General features: G+C 37.1%; 1 protein-coding gene across 1 annotated transcript in view; it reads right to left on the bottom strand.

Moving 5' to 3' along the window:
• DTWD2 (DTW domain containing 2) overlaps nucleotides 1–27,163 on the bottom strand; it is a 95,599-nt gene that overhangs the window by 49,014 nt on the left and 19,422 nt on the right. Inside the window, exons 2-4 of the mRNA XM_029942381.1 lie at nucleotides 26,270–26,360; nucleotides 18,884–18,978; nucleotides 16,455–16,647 (exon numbers count right to left, since the gene is read on the bottom strand). Of these exons, the coding sequence (XP_029798241.1) occupies nucleotides 16,455–16,647; nucleotides 18,884–18,978; nucleotides 26,270–26,360 (379 nt within the window). The remainder of the gene's footprint in view (nucleotides 1–16,454; nucleotides 16,648–18,883; nucleotides 18,979–26,269; nucleotides 26,361–27,163) is intronic.

The raw sequence follows: 27,163 nt of genomic DNA, 5'->3' as shown, positions 1-27,163 counted from the left end.
AATTTGGTTACTGATGTTCACTGTCCAAAATGATATAAACTGAAGTCAGTATTCTACGTAACATAGTGGCAACAATATTGCCTAAAAGGTTTTTCTGGGAAACATAAGAGATAAATTTTAAATAGCTGTGAAAACTAATTGCTACATAAATAGTAAGAATTATAAATGTGTTTTCATAAATACAAAGAATGTCGACAATGTTTCTTTTCAAAAGATAAAGGCAAATTATGAGAAATGGACACTGTACAGCAGAGTAACTAGAAATAAACAAACAGCGTCCTTGAAATATTAGTTACACACTATAATCTAATGGGAATACTAATCATTGTTAAGAGGTTAAAAGAATTCCAATTCTACACAGTAAAAACCCACTAACACTTGAGGCTGGCTTTAAAATACTTGGAGAATACAAGTATTCAGTATTCTCTGAAGCCTATGAGAATTTTCAAGGAAAGGGTTAGGACCCCCAGATCTCTAGCTAACTACCTAAAAGAGATTCTTAGCACTCCTACGTGTTCTTTGTAAGTTGAGTATTACAAGGGCACCTGGGTGGCGCAGTCAGTTAAGCGACTGACTTTGGCTCATGCCCTGATCCTCAGTTTGTGAGTTTGAGCCCCGCACTGGGCTCTGTGCTGACAGCTGGGAGCCTGGAGCCTGCCTTGGATTCTGTGTCTCCCTCTCTGCCCCTCCCCCGCTTGCATTCTGTCTCTCTCAAAATAAACAAACACAATAAAGAAAATTTTTTTAATTTAAAAAAAGTTGAGTATTATAAACATTATGTACTGTGCTTATGAAGACGAAATCCCTTTAAAAATAAAATTGAGTTCCCTAGAAACATAAAAAAACATCATGTACCAAAATTTTAAAAGTAAATTAATAATAATAGTTATAATAGCAGAATCTCTACTATCTTTACCACCACCATCATTTCATCTATTAATGAATATTTGTTAATCAAATGAAATGAAAGAGATAAAGAGAAATAACTTTTGCCTTAAAATGTAACATTTATATTTAGGTATATCAATATGCAAAAATATGTCACAAAGACAGGATCAAAACCTATTTTCTTATTTAGGATTATAATCAACATCTTTTAATACACAGCATTAGCATCTATATTAAATTTGGAGTTACAGCAAGAATAGGGGATTCAATTAAAAAGACATTTGAAACAATAATCTGATACCACTTCATATCATCACATCAGCAAAAGTTAAAATAGCATAATACCCAGGATTGTTGAGAGAATGGGACTAGAGACATTTTCATAAGCTGTTACTGGAGATACTGACCTGACAGTATCTTTCAAGATATAAAATGTACATATTTTTCAAACCAAAATCCACTTCTAGGAATCTAATAAAAATTCTCACATGTTCAAAAGCTAATGTGTTCAAAGATGTTCACTAAAACATAGCAATCACACCTTATATGTCCAGTAAAAGGAATGATTACTGAATTATCATACTTATGTACTGTACTGATACAGAAAAAGACCCACAATATGTCACATACAAAAAAAACAAAAAACAAAAAACTACTAATTCCAGAGTAATGTGCATAATTGAGGCAAGAATAAGCATTTTTTGTTTATTTGTTTAACCAGGTAACATTAAGGTTTCTGGCTGTGTTCAGGAAAATTCCCTCCACAAAATGAGATATATAAAGAGATAGTGACTTAAAGATATACCTAAATCTCTACTGAATTTGTAGGCAGTGGCAAGTTGAAAAGGTAAGTGAGAAGGGATAACAAGAAACAGACAAGCAGACATGCACACAGACAGAGACAGAGGGAAAAACAATCATGTCAAAGGGACTAGAAGCATGTGTAGAAAGAACAGAATTACATATTTCATTTTATTTTTTTAATGTTTATTCCTTTTGAGAGAGAGAGAGAGAGTTCAGGCACACGCATGCAGCTGAGAAGCGGAGAGAAGGAATACCAGGCAGGTCTCCCATTGCCAGTGCAGAGCCCGATGCAAGGCTTGATCCCACGATCTGTGAGATCAGAACCTGGTCCAAAAACGAGTCAGACACTCAACTGAGTGAGCCACCCAGGCACCCCTTAACTTTATTTTTTTTTAAGATTTTCTTTTTAAGTAATCTCCACACCAGACATGGTACCTGAACTCACAGCCCCAAGATCCAGAGTCAAATGCTCTACTGACTGAGCCAGCCAGGCACCTGTTAACATCCAATTTTGAATACTTTTACCTCGTTAGAAACCTCTGCAAGCCTCGTGACTTCATCTAACCCAACATTCATTAGAATCTATTCTGCATGCACATGAATGCTCTCTTTGAGTGACGTGGGGTAAATGGTAGGAAAGGTGCAACCTTCCCCATCCGGGTGGACACAAGGCTGAGAAAAAAGAACATCCACAGAAGGGAAGCGTAGGCGTTCAGAGTAAGAGGTGATTATAAGATTTCTGCAGAAAACTTCCACAGCATACTTGATATGGAACATGAGACAATTCTACTTAAACCTCAAAAGACAAAGTAACCTCTGTGAATAGCTACAATATATACTTGTGTGCATGTTTATATGTGTCTATGTACGGATGTTACATATAAAACATTAGTTATCCCTATTTGCCTTGTGAAATTTTCTCTTTTTTATCTCACACTCTAAATATTTCAGTGTCTCAGTCTTGAGAAATCTCAGTCTTTCCTCCAAGGGGCTAATAACTACTGGAACTTCTGGTTTATCTCTGAGAACACGAGCCCTCCTAATTAGCAACCGCTAGTGAAAGGAATCTCAGAAAGACAAGAAGAGATGCTCAGGCTCTTTCTCCCATAGCTGCAGAGGGCAGAACATTCTGAGTCGGAGGGTCTGTCCTGATAACACACAGAACCAGAAGCATTCACAAGAACACAAGTTTAGCATACAGCACGCCTGTTTAAGTTACGACTGTAATCATGCTGTTCTATTTTCTGTGATAAAACCATCCTTACAAATGTTTACTTGTAACAAAGGAGTCTCTCAAGTCATCTGAAGTCAAAGAATCCTAGCATGTCTGGTGACTCTAGCTTTTACCTAACAAACCTGTTGTTGTTTTTAATTGGTTGCCTTGCTTGATAAGTGATGGCCCTGATAATAGAATTTTAACTCTCGTTTCAATTTCTGAAGACTTAAGTACTTGTAACATACCTTGGTTAGCCACAAACAACTTGAAACTTTATCTCTTTCCATCCTTCATGCATAAAGGTAACATAAGCTGACTTATCTGGTAGATTTTTTTTTAATCCTTAAAATCATGTACATGTATTTTAAAATTTATTAATTATATTTCATCAAAATGAAGAAATGTTGTACTTCCAAAGAGACTCTGTAGTAAGAAGATGAAAAGACTAGCCACAGACTAGGAGGCAATATTTTCAAATCACTTACATAAAGAGGATTGGTACCCAGAATGCATAGAGAACTCTCAGACCCAACGGCCTGCAGCGGGACAGGGTAAGAAAAAAGAACTCAGACTCATTAATATGAAAACAAGGAAGCTACTTTTAAAATGGGCAGAAGATCTGAAGTACACTTTACCAAAGAAGCAGTTGGCAAACAAGCACATGAAAAGATGCAAATCATTAGGTAAATATGAATTTAGCCAATTTAGTGAAGATCTCTCTACACAATTATTATAGTGGCTAAAATTTAAAAGAGTGACCTTATTGGGGCACCTGGGTGGCTCGTGTGGTTAAGGGTCCGAATTCAGCTCAGGTCATGATCTCATGGCTGCTGAGTTTGAGCCCACGTTGGGCTCTGTGCTGAGAGCTCAGAGCCTGGAGCCTGCTTTGGATTCTGTCTCCCTCGCTCTCTGCCCCTCCCCTGCCCAGTCTCTCTTGCCCTCCTCTTTCCCTCTCTCCCTCCCTCCCTGTCAAAAATAAACATTAAAAAATTGTTTTAAATAAATAAATTAAAGGCTTCCCTTTTCAGGTGTTGCCAAGGATGCAAAGGGACTGGTTATCTCAGAAACTACTGAAGGGATGCAAAACGGTACAACCATTTTAGAAAACAATCTGGCGATTTTCCAAAGCTGCCAAAAAAAAAATTTTTTTTGAAGGTTAACATCACCTGTCGCGTGAATACAAGCATTCCATTCCTAGGTGAACTTAAAAAAGCATGCATCCATACAAAGTTCTGTAATGAATGCACACAGCCACTTTATTTGTATTTGTAAGAGCCCCAAACCTGAAAACAGCCCATGGACAGACGCCAGCATGAACAAAGCATAGCGGATCCACATAGTAAAAAAGAATGGAGCTCTGGTATTCGCCAACAAGAATGAGTGGCAAAACGATTACGCCAAGTGAAAGACGTCATACCCAAAAATGATACTAATATATAATTATATTTGCACAAAATGCAAACTGACAGTGACAGAACTATCACTGGCTGTCCAGAGAGGGAGATAACGGATGACAAAACTTGAGAAAATTTGGTAAGTGATGGACGTATGTTTATTACCTTCATTGTAATGATGATTTCACAGGTAGATACATATGCCAAAATTCAGCAAACCAGACTCTTTAAACATGGGCAGTTTATGGCATGAGAGTTACAGAATAAAACTCAAAGGGGAAAAAGGATTATACTTTCGCAACATAAATACAAGGCAACAATATATGAAATTTCTAAGAGGCTTCGTGGGAAGAAAGGTAAGTACGTGCTGATTATTCTTAGAGACATCTACTCACCACAAGAATCCCAACAAGGAACCTGTGGTGATGATGGTTGTGCTGAGCAGCTAAGGACAAGCAAACGGTGCTAGAATAGACCATGCATCACGTTGAGGGCAGGCTAATGCAAATGATAAGGACAATTCAAAAAATTACTGTTGGAGATTATGTACCTACTACACTCTGACACAATGCAAAAAGGGAATGAGAAGGAAAATCAAGGACAGGGACATGGAAAGGGAACCTCCGCATCACGCTCTCCTCTGGTATCTACAGAAGACACTGTAATAAATCTTCACAGAAAGTTATCTTGCTATATATATATTTCTATTTTTTATTATTTTTTATTTTTAGAGCTAGGGAAGAGGATTACAAAGAAATGGAGAAATAGATAGAGGGAGGGATAGGGGCAAAGAGGGAGGGAGGGAAAGAGAGAGAGAGAGAATGAGAGAGAGAATCCTAAGTAGGCTCCACATTGTCAGCACAAAGCCCAACTTTTGCAGGGCTCAATCCCACAACCCTGACATGACCTGAGCCAAAATCAAGAGTCGGATGCTTAAAAACCTGAGCCACTCAAGCACCCAGTGCTTTACATATATTTATAAAAGATCAACAAGAAACCCCTGAGAAATAAAAATTCCAATTTCTTTTATTACTGAATGATTGTTTTTGCCCTTCCTGATAAATCACTTTACAATAAAAATTCTCATTGTGAATGTAAGAACTCATAAGGAAAATGTATCTATCGTGTTAACAACTATAAATATTTAAGATTTCATATAGCCTGTTATTTTTTTAGTTTTCAGGTAACCCCAGGCAATGATGTTTTCACATTAATGCAAAATAAAATGATACTTCGTATATTCTTCCATGGATTCTCATCATATATTCATTTTAAGTAAAAAGTTTTCTAAGTTAGATACACATTTTAAGGGCATCTGCTTCTAATGACTTCCATCCTACACCACATACTGTATCTTAAGTGCTAAAAGGTCCAAGTCATCAAGTTAACTATCTTCGATGCAATAACACTTCATGCGGAATGGTAATAACCCTGCTTCAGTTTTTCCCCAATCCCCTAAGCCACAAACCGAGTTTCAAGATAGTGCTCCTAGGTACATTAAGACTGTCTGCACCATGTTTATCTCAAGAAAAGGCCCTGATAAGAACGCTCATATGTCAAGCAAAGTAAGCTGTCAAACATCCAAGCCCAAGACCAGTGTAGTAAACCCGACAGTGTGGGGCACAGGCAGGAACACCACGACCATCACTGTTTGTGGTCACCTAATAAATTGTCCCTGATGTCTGTAAACTGTAAGGTCCACGAAGACAGAGATCGGGTCTATTCTAGTGCGTCGACAAAACAGAGAACATCTGGAGTGGTAATAGAAAGCATTCAAGAGATAGGTGTGGCATGAATAAGTTAGTGAATGAATAAGTGAATAAATGAACAAACATAAAAACAACTGACAAAGAGAACACATCAAAAGACTTACTCCAGAGGAAAAACAAATGTAGACTGCAACTTTTCTGTCCTTTCAAGGAAAGTAAACATTAACTTTATGAAATAATAGGTAAGATAGGAGAAAAAGAAGAAAAAATACTAAAACTATTACAAAAAAGATTTAAAATAATAGTGTATTATAAAAAGCAGAAATGAAACTGAAGAAAAAAAAACTATGCATGAGAAAAACTCATTTAAATATGACATAACACAATGAGAGAAAGGTGACTAAGAGATGAGGAATGGCCAGTCTCTTCATCAAATGGTACTGGAAAAACTGTGGACCCACACTGAAAAGGAATAAAGTTGGACACTTATTTTACACCATATACAAAAATTAAATCAAAATGGATCCAAGACCTGAATAAGACCTAAAACTAAAAACCCCTTAAAAGAAAACAAGAAAACAGCTTCATGACATTAGATTTGACAATAATTTCTTGGATATGAAACCAAAAGCACAGGTAACAAAAGAAAAAACAGAGAAGTAGAACTACTTCAGTAAAGGTGAAAAAGTGTTTCTGGATGACAATGTAATAATATCTATTACAGTCCAGTTTTCCTTTTCATAAGGGCATTTCTCCAAGTTAACTGACAGAGAGGCGCCTTAGTCAGCTCAGGCGGCTATAACGAAATACCGCTGGCTGAGGACTATCACCGTCTTTGGGAATTCCCCTGTTCGGAGCCTCATGTATGGGACTCAGGGCTCAGAATCCCTGGGCCTGGGAAACACTGTTCTGTGAGCATCTCCCTGTTTCTGCATACTCAGGGCTTCCCAGGCACCCAGCACCGGCAGCTGAGTTACAGGATGCCTGGATGGCACCCGGGCCTTGGAGGTGACTCCACCCCATAACGTCACAGTTACACTGGACACAAGCACAACACCACACCTGAAGGGAACACAAGATGCTTTCAACTCTAAAAAGGTGCCAGGAGGGAATTAGGGGGCTACCTGGAAGGATGGAAGGAAGGCAAGGGAGACCATTAAATATTGCTTGAAAGGCTATTGGTTTCAGTAGTCAATATGCCCTGTATTAGCACACATATCAGGAATCATCAGTTTTTCCCTTTCCTACTTCAAAGGCAGACTATTTGATTCATGAAATTATATCTTTTCATGGATTTAATGAGTTGTCCAAAAGATATCAACAACACGTAGACCATAATAAAATTTTTCAGTATCTCACTGACATTCTGTACCAGTTAGCTAAAAATGACCACCCAGATATGAGTAACTGTGACTATTCTTAATCTCTCCTAAGAAAGGTACATAAATATATGTAAAAGATTATGTATGCAAGTCTAATTTAAAACAAGAAAACTAGAGGCGCCTCGGTGGCTCAGTCAGTTAGGCACCTGACTTTGACCCAGGTCATGATCTCATGGTTCGTGGGTTTGGGCCCCGCTTCAGGCTCTGTGCTGACCACTCAGGGCTTTCAGCCTGTTTCACCTTCACCAATTAGCACATAAAGAGCTGATGTTCAACATCACTCGTTGCTAAGGAAACACAAATTTTAAAAAAGATATAACCAGGGTTAGGCAGGTCATGGAGAAATTGTGTCATTCATATATTGCTAAAGAAAATATAAAACAGTGCATCTGCCTTGGAAAACAGTCTGCCAGTTCCCAAAAAAGTTAAGAACAGCGTTACTAAGTGACCCAACAATTCCACTCCTAGGTGTATACCCAAAAGAAGGGAAAACCTGTAGACAAATACCTGCAGACAAATATTTATAATAGCATCTTCCTCAAGAGACGAAAAGTGGCAAAAACCAAATGTCCATTAACAGGTTAATGACAAACAAAACGTGGCGTATGCACACACTGGTATGTTATTCGGCCATAAAAAAGGGCGCGGCACCGGCACGTGCTATAACAAGGATCAACTTGGAAACATCCAATTCCATCCACAGAAAATGCCCTAGTGAGCAAACCTACGGAGACAACAGAGAGCGCAGGGAGTTGCCTGCATCTGGGAAGGGGCGAAGCGGGAAAGTGACAGCTAATGGATACAGAGCTTATGGGGGGAAGGAACCCCGGAACCTGAAAACACTACGGAGTATGATAATGGTGACAGGTGTGCACCACTGGATGGTACACTTTAAAGGTCGTGAATTGTATCTCAGTGGGAAAATACCTAATACAGCAGTGCTTGTCAAACAAGTGCCCAAGAATTACCTGCATATCTTGTTGAAATGCAGATCTGAGTCATTTGCAAGTGGGAGCTTACATTCTACGCTTCCAACAAATCCCACTGGCGCCCCTGCCGCTGGCCCACGAAGCATACTCTGACATGGAAGGCCGCGCACCCCCCCCACCCCGCTACCTGACTGATTTTACCTGAGAACAACAAGGTCTTCAATCTAATTAGCCACCAAGTCAGACCAAACGATCTGTGACATAAAATCATAAATTGGGTTAATTTTACAATAAATGCAATCCAAATTTTTCTTAATTAGCATATTCTAGGGCCAGCGTGATATACTGAGCTCGAAGGCAGAAGAAGCAGAGTACACGCCTGGTTCTTCCCCGTAACTGACCGCAATTTCCAAAGAGTCCTTTTCTGATGGGCTTTCAGCTTCCTCCTTTCTGAAACTTTTAAAGATTTCTTTAAGATTCCTTCTGGTTCAAACTTTACATTATTGGCTACCAAGGGATTTGGAAATTTCTCCCAGGAAGAAAAGTTCACCATGAAGAACTTAATGAAGAACAGATGAAAGGAGGAAGGGAAGGAATTTCATATAGAGATTTTTTTAGCTTATTTTCTTTTTTTTAAGTAAGCTGTAGGCCCAACATGGGGCTTAAACTCAAGACCCCAAGATCAAGACTTGCACCCCTACCAGCAAAGCCACCCTGGGGAAGCCCAAGCAGGCTCCATGCTGTGAGGGCAGAGCACAATGCAGGGCTCAAACTCACAAACGATGAAATCCTGACCTGAGCTGAAATCAAGAGTCAGACACTTAACCAACTAAGCTACCCAGGAGCCCCTCTGATACTTTTCTTTAAGTTACCCTTTCACATATAGCACACAGTTCCTCAGAATTCGCGTTCTATTACCTGGAATCACACCACCAATAGAGGCATGTTAACTCAAGTTCTGTATGTAAGTATAAGGCCTTTTACAACATTAGAGAGAAGCCTCAGGGTCCTGTGTACCCAACACCCCAAAGCACGAGCCAGAAGAGACCCAGAGGTATGGATATAGTCTGTCACTAAAATTATGAATGATATGTAAAGATCAAAAAAGTTAATCACTGACATAATAAACCTCCGGCAATCTGCATTTAACATTCAGCTCTTCTTACTATGCCCCAAGGATACTTAGGTTTCGTGACATGAAATATGGCACTAATTTAAAGTACATTTATTGTAAGACACAGTACAAAAGTCACTTAACAAACAGTAAGTAAAACAGTCTATTCAGAATCTAGATCTCAAGGAGGCTTTCATGTGCCCTCGTTTTCCAGAATCTTTTAGAAACTACTCTGTGAAATCAAAAAGAAAATTGTTTCTTTTGGAAAGAAACAGGGTATTAAAAAGTAAGCCAACTCCCAATGCTGGTGCTGGTGACAGAAGTAAAAAGAAAAAACTGAATACTGGGTAAAATTAAAAAGATAATTTGAAGGGGTCCCTGAGTGGCTCAGTTACTTAAGCACCAGATTCTTGGTGTAAGCTCAGGTCACGATCTCAGGGTTTCATGAGTTCAAGCCCCGTGTCAGACTCTGTGCTGACAGTGTGGAGCCTGTATGATGTTCTGTCTCTCCATCTCTCTCTGTCCCTCTCTCATGCATGCTATCTCTGTTTCTCTTAAAATAAATAAATAAATTTAAAAAAAAATTTAAGGTAATCTGAAAAAAACAGACACTAAACTTTAAAGGTATCTGCACCCCCAGGGTCCCTGCAGCATTATTTACAAGAACCATGACATGGAAACAACCTACGTGTACACAGATGGATAAATGCATAAAGAAAATATGGTATGTATGTACACACACACACACACACACACACACACACACACACACACTGGATATTATTCAGCGATTAAGAAAAGGAACTCATCGGGCACCTGGAGAGATCAGTCAGCAAGTGTCGGACTCAGGTCACGATCTTGTAGTCTGTACGTTCAAGCTCCTTCTCAGGCTCTGTGCTGACAGCGTGGAGCCGCTTATGGACTCTGTGTCTCCCTCTCTCTCTGTCTCTGCCCTGCTCACACTCTTTCTCTCTCTCTCAAAAACAAACATTAAAAGAAAAAATTTTTAAGAAAATCTCACCATTTGCAACAATATGGATGGCCCTTGAGGGCATTAGGCTAAGGGAAATAAGTCAGACAAATAAAGACAATCACCATATAACCTCACTTTTATGTGCACTTTAAAATAAATTAATTTTAAAAAATGAGCTCCCAGACACAGAGAACAGATCTGGGGTTACCAGAGGTGAAGGGTGGAGGGCAGATGACATGGGTGAATGGGGTCAAAAGGCACAAAATTCCAGTTATAAAAGAAGTAGGTCATGGTGACAGCGGCCACACCTAATAACACCGGACTGTACATTTGAAAGTTGCTAAGAGAATGTATCTTAAAAGTTCCCATCACAGGAAAAAAAATTTATAACTATGTTGACAGATGTTAACTAGATTTAGATCATTTTACAATAAACACAAATATCAAAACATTACGTTGTATAGCTGAAACTAATATAATGTTACATTGTCAATTATACCTCAATAAAAAAATAAGTGGATAATGATGACTCTGAATTTGGCGAAAGATTAGACATGTTACATAAACCAGTCTACAATAGGTCTATGTAGACACAAGAAACAGTTTTCATGAAAATGTTTTAGTCCCTGAGTGGTCCCAACAGTGCTCTGCTAATCAAATGAGAAATTCAGCTTCAGTGGAAGGTTTAAGGCAGGACAGCAAGAATATGCAAATACCTGACTGGAAATAAGTTTATGAAGAAGGCTGGGAGCCTCCACAAACACTTCCATATTCACCTTGGATTTACTCCTAGCCAATGTCAAGGATGTCCTGTGTAAAATTCCTCTGAGCGAAGAGATTCACAGCCAAATGGTCTGGACATATTAGAAACATGGATTTTAAAAAGGCCAATTTAATGGCAGGTAATTACAATTCTTTCATTCCTCAAATAGGTAAGTCTGAAGTTTACATATGGTTATTTTATTTGGGGTAAAAACAATACAGTTTTCCTAGAAAGAAAGCAATACTTTGGATTTTCATTCTATTTTGTTTTCTTTCTGCCATGTTTTCTTATGCATTTACAGCAAAATTTTTATACTACTACTACAGAAACCGAATGAACCAACTAAACTAAGAGTAACTGTGAAGACAAATTCATCCAAAAAGCAGGTATGTAGATATAAGTGTATTGATGGGGTGGTAAAAAAAAAAAAAAAAAAAAAAAAAGACAAATTACATTTAGAAATAAAATCTAATCAACCTACATGATTTATAGATTTGGGAAACTTAAGCAAGAACTGACTTTTCATTTTACATTTTAGTTTTTCATTTGGTGAACAAGACCACAAGAGAGAATTATGGAAATATTTCTCTACAGTACTATGGATGAACCAAGAAATGTATAAACAAACATGCTTTTACAAGTAAATGACTGATGCATAACGGTCTGGTTATCTGCAAGTTTTTGGTCTGCCCCAACCATGCTTTAAATTGTCCTGATAACAACATCCCAAGTCCTTGGAGAAATTTCCAGATTCATGTGGTCCTGCTGTCAACAGTGGCACCACCATTCACCCCTACCTCAACAACAGGAGGATTCCGCTCTGGGAAAGAGAAATCATCTTTCTGTTAAGATAAATAAAGCCAAGGAGAGACCAATCTGCTGCTTCCCACAGACACCTTTCAGTAGCAGGGAGGAAGTCCATTCTGCGTAAGAGAAAAATCAAGCCAACACAGAAGGAAGCAAACCTCCAAACCAGAGAGCTTGAGGACCAGATCTAGGCAAGCCAGTAGCCACAACTACCCATTCTGAGCTTCCCCGTTACATGACCTGGATCCTTCCGTTTTTGTGTGAGTTAGAGTTGGAGTTCTGTCATTAATTACTCCTGAATGGTGCATTTACTTACAGCTTAAGTGAATTTGCTTACTAAAGAAGGGCCCCTGGAAAAGTCTATTGTACAATCAACTTTTTTTCCAGAAAAGCTGGGGAACAGTTACTAATTAAATATTATTACATATGAATGAGAAACATTTCAAGAATGGGCAAATATATTAAAAATAAGCAATTTAGTGTTACAGAAGATAGTGGAGAACTTACTACAAAATCACTACAGTTACAGTATCATTTTCTAGATGTCTAAAGATATATCTAGTTACTTTAAAGCCAATCCTAAAAAGTCAATTTTCATCTCAACTTACCCATCTGAGTATATATATGTGTATGTACACATGTAAAACTTTCTTTTTTTTAGAAAGAGTAAATGTACAGATTCACAAGGTTTTGCAACAACTTCCAGAAACATATTTTGTCAAAGCAAGCCACACTCACGTATATGGGTGTTGTAGGATACTCTAAAAAGCCATATGTATTATTATTCCTAAGATGACCCATATTTCCCATGTATATTAAGATGAAACTATCTCAAAATATACACATCTTTGTAAATTGTGTTGGGCCTTAAATTACTATATTTTATTTTGGGCAAAAAAAAATATTTAGGAAAAGACATTCTTGCTAGTGCTGGCAACATTTCAATTTCAAAAAGTAAATTTGGTTATCTATTCCTTACTCTCAAAGGGCTCAGAAAAGGACAAAATACACAGAGAGAGACTGATAAAGCAAATAATGTGTAATGTTAAAACTTAAGGGCATTTGAGGAACGTTTGTATTATTTCTAGATAATACAGGCTGTTTCTGTACGCCTGAATCTCAACATAAAGGCTAAATTATGATTTTTATAAATACATTTATTTTCTCTTTTGGGAACTTTGTTTTCACATGTCTGGCCCATGTTTTTTGTTTTAGATTTTTCACCTTCACCTTACTCATTTCTAAGAACTCTAAGTTATGAAGCTCTTATTGGATTCATACTTTTCCAGAAAGCCACTTGCCTTTCACTTTAGTTTATGGTGATTTTCTCCTCCATGTACTCAAATCTACTTAATGTTTCTTTTAAGTATTTTATCTGATGGTTGTAATATACTCATTTCAAGGTTAAACAGATATCCACCTATATTTCCTTCTGGTTTGGAAAAACAAGAAATGGAAAAACTGATAATTTCCTCGGTTGGACTGAGGAAATTATTTAATTTACCTATTTCCTTATCTGCTACTCAATTTAATTTTTTTATGGTTTTTATTTATTTTGAGAGATAGAGAGAGACAGTGTGAGCAGGGAGGGGCAGAGAGAGAGAGGGAGACACAGAATCCGAAGCAGGCTGTTAGCACAGAGCCCGACGCGGGGCTCGAACCCACAAACCATGAGATCATGACCTGAGCCAGAGCTGGACACTTTACCGACTGAGCCACCCAGGTGCCATTCTGCTACTCAATTTAAAGAAGAAAATATGTTTGGTAAATTATAAATTTTAAAACATCTCTTAATCTTTTCAATGTGACTTTGCAGTCCATTTCTATGGCACTCGTGTAGCTACCACGAAATGAAAGGTGAGAGACGCAGACATGGCAGAAGCACGAAGGAAAACACTTCAAGTATTTTCACTAGGCCATTTTACAGATACAGGACTTTCATTCGACTTTCTTCGTATATTGGGCAGTATCTAACTGTAATACGGGCACAAGTTTTGCTAAAATGTGTCACAACCATGCCTTTGAGGAGTCGGTTCTTGTGGAACCCGGAATACTTAAGAAACCAGAGAAACCTACAGAAGCTGTCCTGGGTAAGTATCCTCGATGGAAGTCTCCCTTTGAGAAGCGTCAGGCCATTTTCGAGTCTTTGGCTCAAAACGAGATGGGTTGAAATCACAGCTCACTGTGAAACAGTTCTCTGATTTAAAGCAAACTACTTAAGACATGTGCGCCTCAGTCTCCTTACATGTTATCTAAGACAGTAACAATCCTTTGAGGAAGATTTAAACAAGTTAACACATGGAAAGCACTTGGAATTGAGACTGGCCAGTCAAAGCTCTCAACACGTTAGCTATTTTTTAGAACTATTTTCATATAGTTGAATCTCATCTAAAAACCCTACCTGCATTTTAATCAAAGGAAATGAAAACTAGAAGGAATTTGAGATTAGATTCTCAGCATCGATTATTATTATTTTAGAATAAAATAATCTATTAGAATCTACACTCTATTAATTTTCATAAAGTGCATGTCTTGTTATGCATACAACACAGCAGACAAATACACAAACTATGGGAAAGGTAGAGATACTTCATTTAAAAGACTGAACAGAAGCTTTTCATATACCTTTTTCAGTATCAAACACCCCATATATGACATAAGTAAAAGTATAAAGAAAAATGCAAATAAAAGACTTAAAAAACTTAAATATTTTCATCATTTGAAAATGTGAATTTCTTATAATCACAGAACAGATACAAAAATGTGTCATGTACTAGCCCACACAGAAATCATAAACACATTCAAAATATTGCAAGCAATGTTCTTTTATCACAATCTAACAAAATAAGAAATAAAATAAAATAGGGACAAAATGTTACAATGCCAGAGAATTCAGAAGCCATTGATAGGCCATGGGTAGAAAGAAATCAAAGCAAATAACAAATTATAGCAAAGCTATAAATATAAACATCCAACAATCCCAAACTACAGGATACAATGAAAGTTACACTAGGAAGAAATATGGCAGCCTCTCTTTCTTTGTAACTAAAGAGGGAAGTCACTAATCTTACTTAGTAAAGGAACACAGTACATAGGAAATCTTACAAAAATAGAACAAGCTGAAAAAGATGAAAGAAAGTGATCAAGATAAAAGTACAAATTAAAGAAATAAAAGAGCATAAGAGCCATTCAAATAATCTAAAGGCAAATACTTTTAAAAGCTAAATAAAATGTATAAACACCTTCTGAGTACGCACACAGGGAAAAGAAGTGAGTGTACATGATTATAAAGGAGAAAGGACATATTCAGATTAAATTAAAATAAGTATTTAAGAATACGTTCAGGTATACACGAAGCAGTTTGTTAGCTTATGTGAAAACAAATAATTTCCCCAAAAAGATAAAAGTTATCAAAAAAGTGAACCAAATAGAAGGAGAAAGTTTGAATAATTTCCATAAGAGCTTGAAAGAAGAGTTTAAAGTTACTATTTTTAAAAAAGACCAGGACCAGATGGTTTCACCAATGAGTTCCATCTAATGTTTAAGAAGCAAGGGATTCCAATATTATTTGAACTATTCTAGATCATAGGAAAATACTAAAATCTCTCCTATTCATTTGGTAAAGTTAAGATTATCTTCATGCCCAAACCTAATAATAAAAGTAGAAAAAATACAAATTATATAATTCAATGCTCTTTATTTATTTTTAATTTTTTAATGCTTATTTATTTTTGAGAGAGAGACAGAGCATGAGAGGGGGAGGGGCAGACAGAAAGGGAGACACAGAATCTGAAGCGGGCTCCCGGCTCTGAGCAGCGCCTGATGCAGGGCTAGAACTTAAAAACCACGAGATCATGACCTGAACCGAAGGCAGAGGCTTAACCGACTGAGCCACCCAGGTATCTCAAATGCCATTTAATAAAATATAAGATTTGGCATATATCAAAAGGATAATATATATGATTAAGTGGAGTTCATTCCAATAAGACAAGAATGGCTCAATTCAGGAAATGTATCATCATCAACAAACTGAGAGATAAACTAATTAAAATAATGAATGACAAAAAAGTACTTTATAAAAATTCAGTCATTCCCAACAAGAAGGTATTCAGTTACCAAATGGAAGTATTTAAATGTAACACTTAACAAAAACATTAATACACACAGAAATAATTTATCTGTAGACCTCACTGATTAAATGTCTGACATACTCTTAATATAATCAAATAACATAAACTATGGTGAAGTTTGGTAGTAAGAATTGAGAAAGACGAATAAATTTCAAATTTTCTACATATATATACATTTATATACCAAACACACACACAAGTATATGCATAGCTATGTACATGCATTACACACATAAAAACTATCAAATACATACATAAAAATCTAAGTGTAACCCCTCACAGAAATCATACACAACATATAAAATCCTACAACTGTATTTGTTCTATGTTAAAATACTAGGTTACCTGTTTGGGCAGCCGGAACAAAGAATTCTTGTAGAAAATGTCTTTAGCCTGGCTCCATGTCCCATCGATGATGATGATTGTGGAAGGATAAACAGGAGAATCTAATATAAATTCTTCCAAATTAGCAGCTTCAGCCCCTGGATATAATATTAATGTATCAGATTTCCGACAAACAGTTGAAAGTTCAGGATCTCTAAAAATTTTAAAAGAAAAGCATTAGTAGCTGGTGAGGGGGAAAAAAAGTCTTATTATTCTTACTGTGCTTCCTCTAAAAATACACACCAAAGCATTCTGGGAACTGGAGCTGTAATAATGAGCGAGACAGCCACGGTCTGCGAGCAACAAAACCCCCTCGAAGGGAAGGAAACGGGTTCAAGAGTCAATTAAAGATAATTAATGGCATCTTCCTCACACTGGTACGTGGCATCTCCAGAAATGTACAGCCAATATCGTATTTAACAATGTCCCTGGAGACTGGAGTCCAGGTAGAGACGCTGACTTTCAGCACTCCTGATACATCTTGTACTAACGCTCCTAGTTATTGTAATAAAGCAAGAAAAAGAAGTAATAGGCATAAAGGTCAAAGTGACCTTATCTGCAGATACATTATTTCCATGGAAAGTTACAGGGAAGCTACAGAATGATTTCAAAAAATGTCAAATGAATTCAGAAAGTCTCTGGGGGTTGACACATAAAACCCAACTGATTTCCTATATACTAGAGGCCAAACACTGAAGACAAGCATTTCTAAATTCCATTTACAAGGAATTCCAAAAGCAGCAGGTCTCTTAACCATTCCTCCGTGGTTACATCATGTACTCTAACAAAAGCTTAAGTTAATCATTCTGCTGCCAGATTAATATTAAATCAATAATCTTAACTGGCTTTAGTTTAAAAACCATCAGTGAATAATAATTTCCCGAATAAGCACTGTATCAGGCACTTAATAGGGTTCAAATGGGATGAGCTATCTGAAAAAGGGTCAGGTTTCTCATCCGCAGACAAATTTGTGGCGGGGTCAGACGGCCAAATGTCAGGGATGGCCCGGAGAGCTGCTATTTCTGCCACTTGAACGCTCACCACTTTTGCAATTAAATAAATTAGACACAATCTGGCAGCTGGATCAAGTTGGGATAGATCGATATTCACCCAAGATTTATAGAGAAACAGTCACGCATTATAAAGAGTCTCTGTGTGCGAGAAGTGTCACGGCGTAAATGACGTGGACGCTCCCCCATGTGAAGAGCTCGGGTTCTCACTCCCATCCCCCACGAAATGGCAGAACTCCCAGCAGCAGCACCAAGCCCAGAGCCAATGTGCCCTCTGAGGGCAAGGCAATGAAAAGTTTGCAAGAGAAAATACGGTATGACAAAGTGTTCTTAAACAATAGTTTCAGAGAAGGAAACTATTGACGTTATTTTCATAATATGATGATATTTTCATAATATGAAGCCAAATCATAAAGGAAGCTAAAATAATAAAGGAAGGAAAAAGTTTGGTCAATTCCCCGAGCTTGAAGCTAGTACAAGTCTTTCTTACTTTTTTGAGATCTCTGTATTTTCAAAAGTTAAATTTTGCATATTAATATGTTTAACTATGTTAGATAGGATCAAATAAATCGTGAAGGCTTTGTGAATGGGCAGGAAAACAAAAAAAATATGCTTCAAAGTTAAGAAGAGACTTGTGGAAAAACTTAAATATATAATATATAATACATATTTTATGATAATGGATTATGTAAGAGAATATGAAATAAGACCCAAGAACATTATAGAAGTGTCAGGGAGGTTCTCCAGTGGTGGGCTGTCCACAAACAGACTGGGCCTCATCAGAAAGAGTATTCTACGTACGACAGGAGAGGCATGCTGCCCTGTAAAAAATAGGACTTGCTATAGCAGGACCACTAAACACAGTCCTAATCACTGCGCCTTAGGATAAGTTTTATTGACTAATCACTGCGCCTTAGGATAAGTTTTATTGACTAATCACTGCGCCTTAGGATAAGTTTTATTGGTCTAGAAATGGATATACGTGTATTTATTTATATAAATGTATATTATATATAAATGTTAATTAAAAAAGTAAAAAACGGAACTAAATCTAATACAAATACTCTACCATCCTGAAGGCAGTTTTAACCAAAACGAAACAAAGAGTAAATTTAAAGCCTTTAAAAGGCTCAACATATATTACTATGGATTTGAGATACTTAATCTGTTTATTACACTTTGGCCCGTGTTTTTTGAGGGTCTTTTTGCTTACGTTTTGATTTGCCTTATGTTATTTTGAGGGAGAAGGGAGAATTTAAAAAAATTCTTAATCTCTTCCAACGTACCATGTTCTGGGTCTGAAGGATAAGGTAAAGGAAACCATCTTAAAAGCTCAGTGTAGCTAAGGGTTACTCTAAACAGTCCTAACAGGTAATTTACCTTTCCTCACTGAAGCGACGACCAGTCTTGACTTTACACTTGTCCTGGGGGAGACAGGCTGCTAAGAGGGGAACAGTCCGCAACACTCTGCTTTCCTTTAATTAAGAAATTAATCAAAACATAGATTTGCATTTAGACAAACACACTTTTAAAACTTTCATGATGAACATTTGATTCATTACGTGATAGATAACTTTCACGAGATTTTTATGACAGACCTCAGTTGAATAAAAAAAGCTAGTTTCTTTAAGTTATCAGTATTATACATACAAATGCACATTTTTCTTCTACTTGGGTGTGCTCAGAGGTTTACTGATCAAATAAGATAACAGTAAGCTAAAAAATTGGTTAAGATTATGAAAAATAAAATTTGTTTTTAAATTGAATCATTTATTCTATGTTTCAGTAGTCATTCTATTTTGTAGTATCAACTTGAAGATAATTGCTTAAATCCTTACATCCAGAAAAGAAGTGCTGAAAAAAAACCAAAATAACGGGGCACATCAAAGGTACACAGAAGCTAATCTTAATTTAAAGAGCTCCCAATGACCAAAATGGAACAATGTGAGTAACAAAGTAAGTAGGAAAGTATTTGGATTATGACCCAAAATACAAAATAAATAAACAGAAGAGACAGATCTTCCTCAGAGAAGAATTCCAAGTAGTTACCTAAGTACTCCACAGTACAACAGGAAGAGCACACTCAGTCTCCCCTACCCACCTGAGTGCGGACCGGATTCATGGCCTACTTCCACACAATAAAGAGTATGGACAGAAGAAAAACATAATAACGTCAGAGCGGGGAAATTTGGCGACCATTCCTATAAGCTCCATTAACTATTATCAGTGGGTTTTTTTCCAACACCCTAGCTTCCAACACTGAAAACCACCTTTTGGTCACAAAAATCCTATCCATCGGGGCATACAGGTGGCTCAGTCAGTTGAGCGTCCAACTTCGGCTCAGGTCATGACCACGCGGTTCATGAGTTCGAGCCCCACACTGGGCTGACTGCTGTCAGCACGGAGCCCACTTTGGATCCTCTGTCCCTCTCTGTCCCTGCCCCTCCCCTGCCCACGCTCTCTCTCCTCTCTCTTGCACTCTCTCTCTCAAAAACAATAAATAACATTTTTAAAAATATCCCATCCTTTATCCTAGCATACCCAACTGATTCGCTATTTTGCCTGAGCCTCCCTCCTCTGGTTTCTCTGGTCTACAGTGGTCAGTCACTGTCTGGCACTTCTCCACTGGCCCAACTAAAAATGTTAAGCCTGATCAAGTAAGTGAGAGAGCCCTCTCTAACCAGTTCACCTCCATACCCCCCCACCGTTACCTTTATCAATTTATATACCACTGCTTAATACAGCCTCAAAGGAAATTATTTGACCATGATAGCACATTAATACACAGAGCATACTAATACACAAAACAGTAATGTTATTTTTGAATTTACTAAAGTAACTAAAAATAACTTTATAATTACATGACTTATGTTTCTAACAGAAACAAAAGTATGGTTAGTAACAGTATTCATCAAACAAACACACACACACACACCCTTCAGGGACATTTCTGTGTCAACCTCTTTTGCCCCTAGGTCTCTGAAGTGCTGATTAAAATCATACAAAAATAAGCGGTTGAATTCATCACCAAAAAGTTGGAAAAATAGGAGAGTCAACATTTTCTGGGACTGCAACTAAAAAGAAAATGCAGCAAGCAAGCCAGAGCGGTGAGGGAGCCTGAAACCAATGTGGAGCAGCTCCAAGGAGCGAGTGGATGAGGGGAAGGGAGAGGAAAGGTTTACGGCACCTTCCAGGGTGTCGTGCTGTCTTCTTCCTTCCTTACAACCTCTCAGACTACGACACACTCTTAAACCACTCTCCAAACTTCTATCAGCATACAGATAAATGTCAATTTAAATAGTGCCACAACATCTCTAATGTTCCTAGATACACTCCCCAATGCCACTTCCCAGAGGCAATCACTTTAACTCCTTCAGCTATTTCTTTTGGTAGTTATCTCCATATTTCTAAATAATATGTGTTACTAATTTTTGATTTATCAAATTTAAATACTATCTCTAAACTACAACTTATTATCATCATAGCTGACTTTAATGTACATAATTCTGAATATGCTACAGGTAGATGGACAGACTGACTGATTCATTTAATGCTCACAATAAACCAACAGAGAAGTATATCTTTTATCATGTCCATTTCACTAATGATGAAACTAAAGCACAGAGAGATTAATTAACTTGCCCAGGGTTACAATTTACAGAACTATTAAGGCGTTAAACTCAAGCAATCTGGCTCCTAAGCCCTCACTCTTAATTAATGCACTGTGTCACTACAGCCTCTTAGAATAAATGAGGATTTCCCTTTCTCCATCACTCCTTACTCTCGTATCATCTACTATTTTTAGTTAAATCAATAAACAGTGCTCACATCACTATGGCTACATGTATACTGTTCACAAAACATGTCTTCCTTGTAAATATTTTTGTTACTTTTGAGGTAAGGGTTTTATTTCATCCCTAAGTAACTTCCTACACACATACACCTACTCTCTGAAATGCTCCCTCATATCACCTCCACATCATCCACTCCACCAAATCTTTCCCACAGCCCCCCTCCTAAAGCCTACCCAAGTGCTCTTGATCACTTTTAAGGGGAAGTCATCAAATTTGAATACTTTTTTATTTAAAAAAAAAAAACAGTACACTGAGATTAAGCACAAGTACAATCCAGTATAACTGAGTTAGATTTAACTGGAAAGCTCCTTGGATGATCAGGAAAGACAATATGGATGTACTTGCATATAAGTGCTTGCAAATAACCGTATAAAACACACACAGCTGTAGATGGATCACCTACACCGTGAACCAGCCATGGGAAAAAAAGGAAGAAGGGAAGGAAGTAAAGAAGGAGAAGAAGAATGAACAAATGAAGGAATTAAGGAAGGAATGAACAAAATATTTGAAAGTACTAAAATTGCCACAAATCAAATGAATAAAAACACCTACTTTTCTGACCTTTCACTTTTTATTCTAATTTTTACTATTGAAGTCTAGTTGACACACAATGTTGTGTTAGTTTCAAGTATACAACACAGCAAGTTGACAATTCCATACATTACATGATGCTCGCCACAATAAATGTAGTTAACATCCGTCACTGTACCTTATTACGGTATTAATAACTATTTTCCCTATGCTATACTTTCCATCCCCCACTTTTCATCATGCTTTATAACTGGAAATGTGTACCTCTTAATTTCATTTACCTATTTCACCCATCCCCTACAACCGTGTCCTCTAGCAACCACCAGTTTGTTCTCTGTATTCATGAGTCTGTGTTATTTGTTCATTTGTTTTGTTTTTTAGACTCCATGTATAAGTGAAATCATATGATATTTGTCTTTCTCTGTCAGCCTTATTACACTTAGCATAATATACTCTCCAGTTCCACCCATGTTGTTACAAATAGCAAGACCTCATTCTTATTTTATAGCTGAATCATATTCCATTGTGTGTAAATGTGTGTGTGTGTGTGTGTGTGTGTGTGTGTGTACCACCCCTTCTTCATCCATTCATCTACTGATGGACACTTAGGTTGCTTCCATATCTTGGCTATTGTAAATAATGCTTCAATAAATACAGAGGTGCAGATATATATTCAAATTAGTGTTTTCATTTTCTGTGGGTAAATATCCACTGATGAAATTATTGGTCATATGGTATTTCTGTTTTTAATTTTTTAGTGTTCATTTATTTATGAGAATGAGACAAGATATGCAGGGAGAGAGAGAATCCCAAGCAGGCTCCGCACTGTCAGCAGAGAGCCTGATGCGTGGGTGGATCCCCCAAAACATTAGATCATGACTTGAGCTGGGATCAAGAGTCAACCGCTTAACTGACTGAGCCACCCAGGTGCCTCTCCACTTTTAATGTTTTGAGGAGCCTCCATACTTGTCATAGTGGATGTACCAATTTACATTTCCACTGAAAGTGCACAAGACATCCTTTTTCTTCAAATTCCCAACACATTATTTCTTGTCTTCCGGATACCAGTCATTCTGACAGTTTTGGACTAATATCGCATCATGGTTTTGCTTTGCATTTCTCTGATAAGTGATGTTGAGCATCTCTGTGTGTGTCTGTTGGCCACCCATATTTCTTTTTTGGAGCAATGTCTGTTCAGGTTCTATGACCATTTTCAATTGGATTATTTGTTTTTTGATGTTGAGTTGTAGAAGTTCTCTATATATTTTGGATTTTAACCCTTTATCAGATTTATCATTTGCAAATACTTTCTCATATTCACTAGACTTCATTTTCATTTTGCTGATGGTTTCCTTCACTGTGCGGAAACCTCTAATTTCGGTGGCTTGCCAACACTATTTATTACACTATTTTTTATTTTGTTTCCCTTGCTTGAGAAGACGCATCCATAAAAATGTTGTTAAGGCCAATACCCAAGACTTTACTGTCAATGTGTCTTCTCCAGAGTTTCATGGTTTCAGGTCTCACATTTAGAACTTTAAACCCCTTTGGGTTGATTTCTGTGTATGGTATAAGAATGTGGTCCAATTTCACTGTTTTACATGTAGCTGTCCAGTCTTTCCAACACCATTTGTAGAAGAGACTATCATATTCTTGCCTCATTTGTTTGTAGATTAACGGATCATATAAGGGTAGGTTTCCTTCTGGGCTCTCTATCCTGTTCTATTGATGTATGTGCCTCTTTTTGTGCCAGTACCAAACTGTTTTGATTACTATAGCTTTGGAGTGTATCTTAAAAGGTGTGACCGTGATACCTCCACCTTTGCTCTTCTTTCTCAAAACTGCTTAAGTATTTGGGGCAGCTTGGAGTGATATACAAATGTTAGAATTATTTGCTCTGGTTCTGTGAAAATGCTATTGGTATTTTCTTTTCTTTTACTTTATTTGAGACAGAGAGAATGTGTATAAGAATAGGAGAGGGGCAGAGGGAGAGGGAGAGAGAGAATCTTAAACAGGCTCCACACCCAGCACAGAGCCTGATACGAGGCTCAATCTCATGACTGAGATCATGACCTGAGCCAAAATCAAGAGTCAGACACTTAACCAACTGAGCCGCCCAGGCACCCCTGCTGGTATTTTAAAACAGATTGCACTGAATCAGTGGAACGCTTTGGGCATTACAGGCATTTTAACAATGTTAATTCTTCCAATCTGTGAGCATAGTATATCTTTAATTTGTTTGTGTCCTCTTCAATTTCTTTCATCAACGTCTTAATAGTTTTCCTACTAAACCTCTTTCACATCCTTGGTTAAATTTGTTGCTAGGTATTCTATTCTTTTTGGTACCATTGTAATTGAAATTGTTTTCTTTGTTTATCTTTCTGATATTTCATTGTTAAGGTACAGAAACATAAAGATTTCTATATATTAATTTTGTATCATGCAACTTTACTGAATTCATTTACTAGTTCTTGTAATTTTTTGGTGGAGTCTTTAGGGTTTTCTGTAGCACAATGTCATCTCAAATAATGATAGTTTCACTTCCGTCTTACTGATGTGGATGCCTTTGAAAACATCAAAATTGCCACACATCAATGAAAACACCTACATTTTAAATGCCATATTATGTCCAGAACCACAAAATAATGAAAACAACATACTATATATACTGCAAAATGAAAAAAGCATTGACCATTAAAAGTCAAGTTTTATCCAAAACCATTACTGCCAGTAAACTCATTTTTTTATAAATTTGAGATGCAGACAGTTGCAGGTTTAAATGCAGCAAAATGGTCCACGTGGGTGGCTCCGTCAGTTAAGTGTCCAACTCTTGATTTCAGAGCAGGTCATGATCTCACAGTTTGTGAGATTGATTGAGCCCTACAGTAGGCTCTATGCTGACAGCTTAAAGCCTGCCTTGGATTTTCTCTCCCTCTCTCTCTCAAAATAAAAAATTAAACATTTTATATAAATAAATAAATAATTACAGTGAAATAATGCTAGTGACCAAACTGTTCAAATCCTGACAAAAGCATGTTGTTAACACTGAAACAAGGCTGCCCAATAAATGGAATATTTAACAATTTGCATAAAAGAATAAGTGTTTTCATCATTTGGAAAAGTAATAAGACAGATATATTTTAAGCCTTTGTTAAAGATTTAAATTAGCATATGCTTCAGAAATTTAAGGGAAAAAAGATATCCCTTCTTCAAAAGCCTGATTTAATAGATGATATCCTAAATTCCTGAATGCTAGAAGAATTTTAATTTCGGTTCATCTAAACCCATTTTGTACCATGCATCAACTAGTTTATAATGATTCTCTTTTACGGTTATCAGTCAAATCCTTCCCTCCCTTCTTCCTTATTGCAGCTAATCGAGAGTTACAAACACACCAGCACGTGCAGAATTCTCACGTATATAGGAAAGTATTAAGAAGTCTTTATATATAACATATAAACTATAATATATACATATTACATATTCTATTCATTTAAGAAACAAAATTTTATTTTATATGTTCATTTTCTAGCACTAAAATGATGATAGTTATTTCTACTTTATCAAGAAACATTAAGAAATATAAGCTTTGATTAAAATTTAAAAAGCAATGATTTTCTTAGTTCTTCACTCAAGAAATCTCATTTTTTCTTCACACAAAACTGTTGGAGTTCTAAATTTCTATGCTAATTACCAGCACTGTCAACAATAGCCAAATCATGGAAAGAGCCTAAATGTCCATCACCCGATGAATGGATCAAGAAGATGTGGTGTATATATATACAATGGAGTACTACATGGCAATGAGAAAGAATGAAATATGGCCATTTGTAGGAAAGTGAATGGACTTCAAGGGTGTCATGCTAAGAGAAATAAGGCGGAGAAGGACAGATACCATACGTTTGTACTCATAGGTCTAACAGGAGAACAGAAGAAACCTAATGGAGGACCAGGGGGAGGGGAAGAGGGAAAGAGAGTTGGGGAGAGAGAGGGATGCAAAACTTGAGAGACTATTGAATACTGAAAATGAACCGAGGGTTGAAGGGGAAGGGGGAGAGGGGAAAAGAGGTGGTGGTGTATGGAAACAAATTTGAGAATAAACTATTTTAAATAAATAAATAAGTAAATAAATTTCTATGCTATTCAATTATAGTTTTTATGAAATAATACTGTTTTATGAAATAAAATTTTTATCTGTCTCTAAAGCATATAACACTATACTATGATATATAAAAGAAACTATTTTTCCCAAAGACAAAGCATTTATCATCAATTTATTTTCGGATATGTTAAAGAGCTGGAAAGTATGAGGATATTCATTGGTGTGTTTTCTCTTATATACTAATATTCTATTTGAAATTTTGCATTTTATAAATCTTACCTCTGCTGGATGCTGAATTATGTACAAATGAGTAGAGATATGCAGAGGATGCAATGGTAGAAATGGACACAAACATACTTTCTGAGGTCGGCTAAAAGGCAGAAAGAAAAAGAAAACCTGTAAATGCTTAGAATACAATGACAGAACAATAATCCGAAACTTGAACATAATCCCTCTTCTCTATGTAAAGAGATTTGCTAAAGCTGCGTTCTTTTAAAACAAAACACCAAGAAGGAACTTTTTTTAACATTTTTATTTATTATTGAGAGAGAGAGAGACAGAGCATGAGCAGCGGAGGGGCGGGGTGGGGGAGGGACGCAGAATCTAAGCAGGCTCCAGGCTCTGAGCTGTTAGCACAGAGCTCGATGCGGGGCTCAAACTCACAAACTGCGAGATCATGACCTGAGCCGAAGTCAGACACTTAACCAATTGGGCCACCCAGGCGCCCCAAGAATGAATTTAATCAATTAGACTTCAGATATGAGAATTTGGAAATAGATTCAAGTCAATTCCTTACCATCCATATATATCAAAGTAACTCAAAAACTCTGGCCCAAGTTATTACCGAAGAATACTCATAAGCCACCAACATGGTCTTCCTATTCATGAAGCCACACTTCTAACCTACATTCTGAATCAAGAATAGATCTGATGTCAAAGAGAAACCTGGCAACTCTTCTTTTTTTTTTATAGTTTATTGTCAAGTCAGTTTCCATCTAACACCCAGTGCTCTTCCCCACAAGTGCCCTCCTCCATGTCCATCACCTCCCTTCCCTTTCCCTCTCCCCCTTCAGCCCTCAGTTTGTTTTCAATATTCAAGAGACTCTTGTGATATGCCTTGCTTCCTCTCCCTAACTCTTCCCCCCCCCCCCCCCCCCCCCCCCCCCCCCCCCT

This window comes from Suricata suricatta, chromosome 6 (genome assembly GCF_006229205.1).
Source record: "Suricata suricatta isolate VVHF042 chromosome 6, meerkat_22Aug2017_6uvM2_HiC, whole genome shotgun sequence".
In the NCBI taxonomy this organism is placed as follows: Eukaryota; Metazoa; Chordata; class Mammalia; order Carnivora; family Herpestidae; genus Suricata; species Suricata suricatta.
Note: the sequence above shows the minus strand (reverse complement) of the source record. Positions and strands in the feature narration are given on the sequence as shown.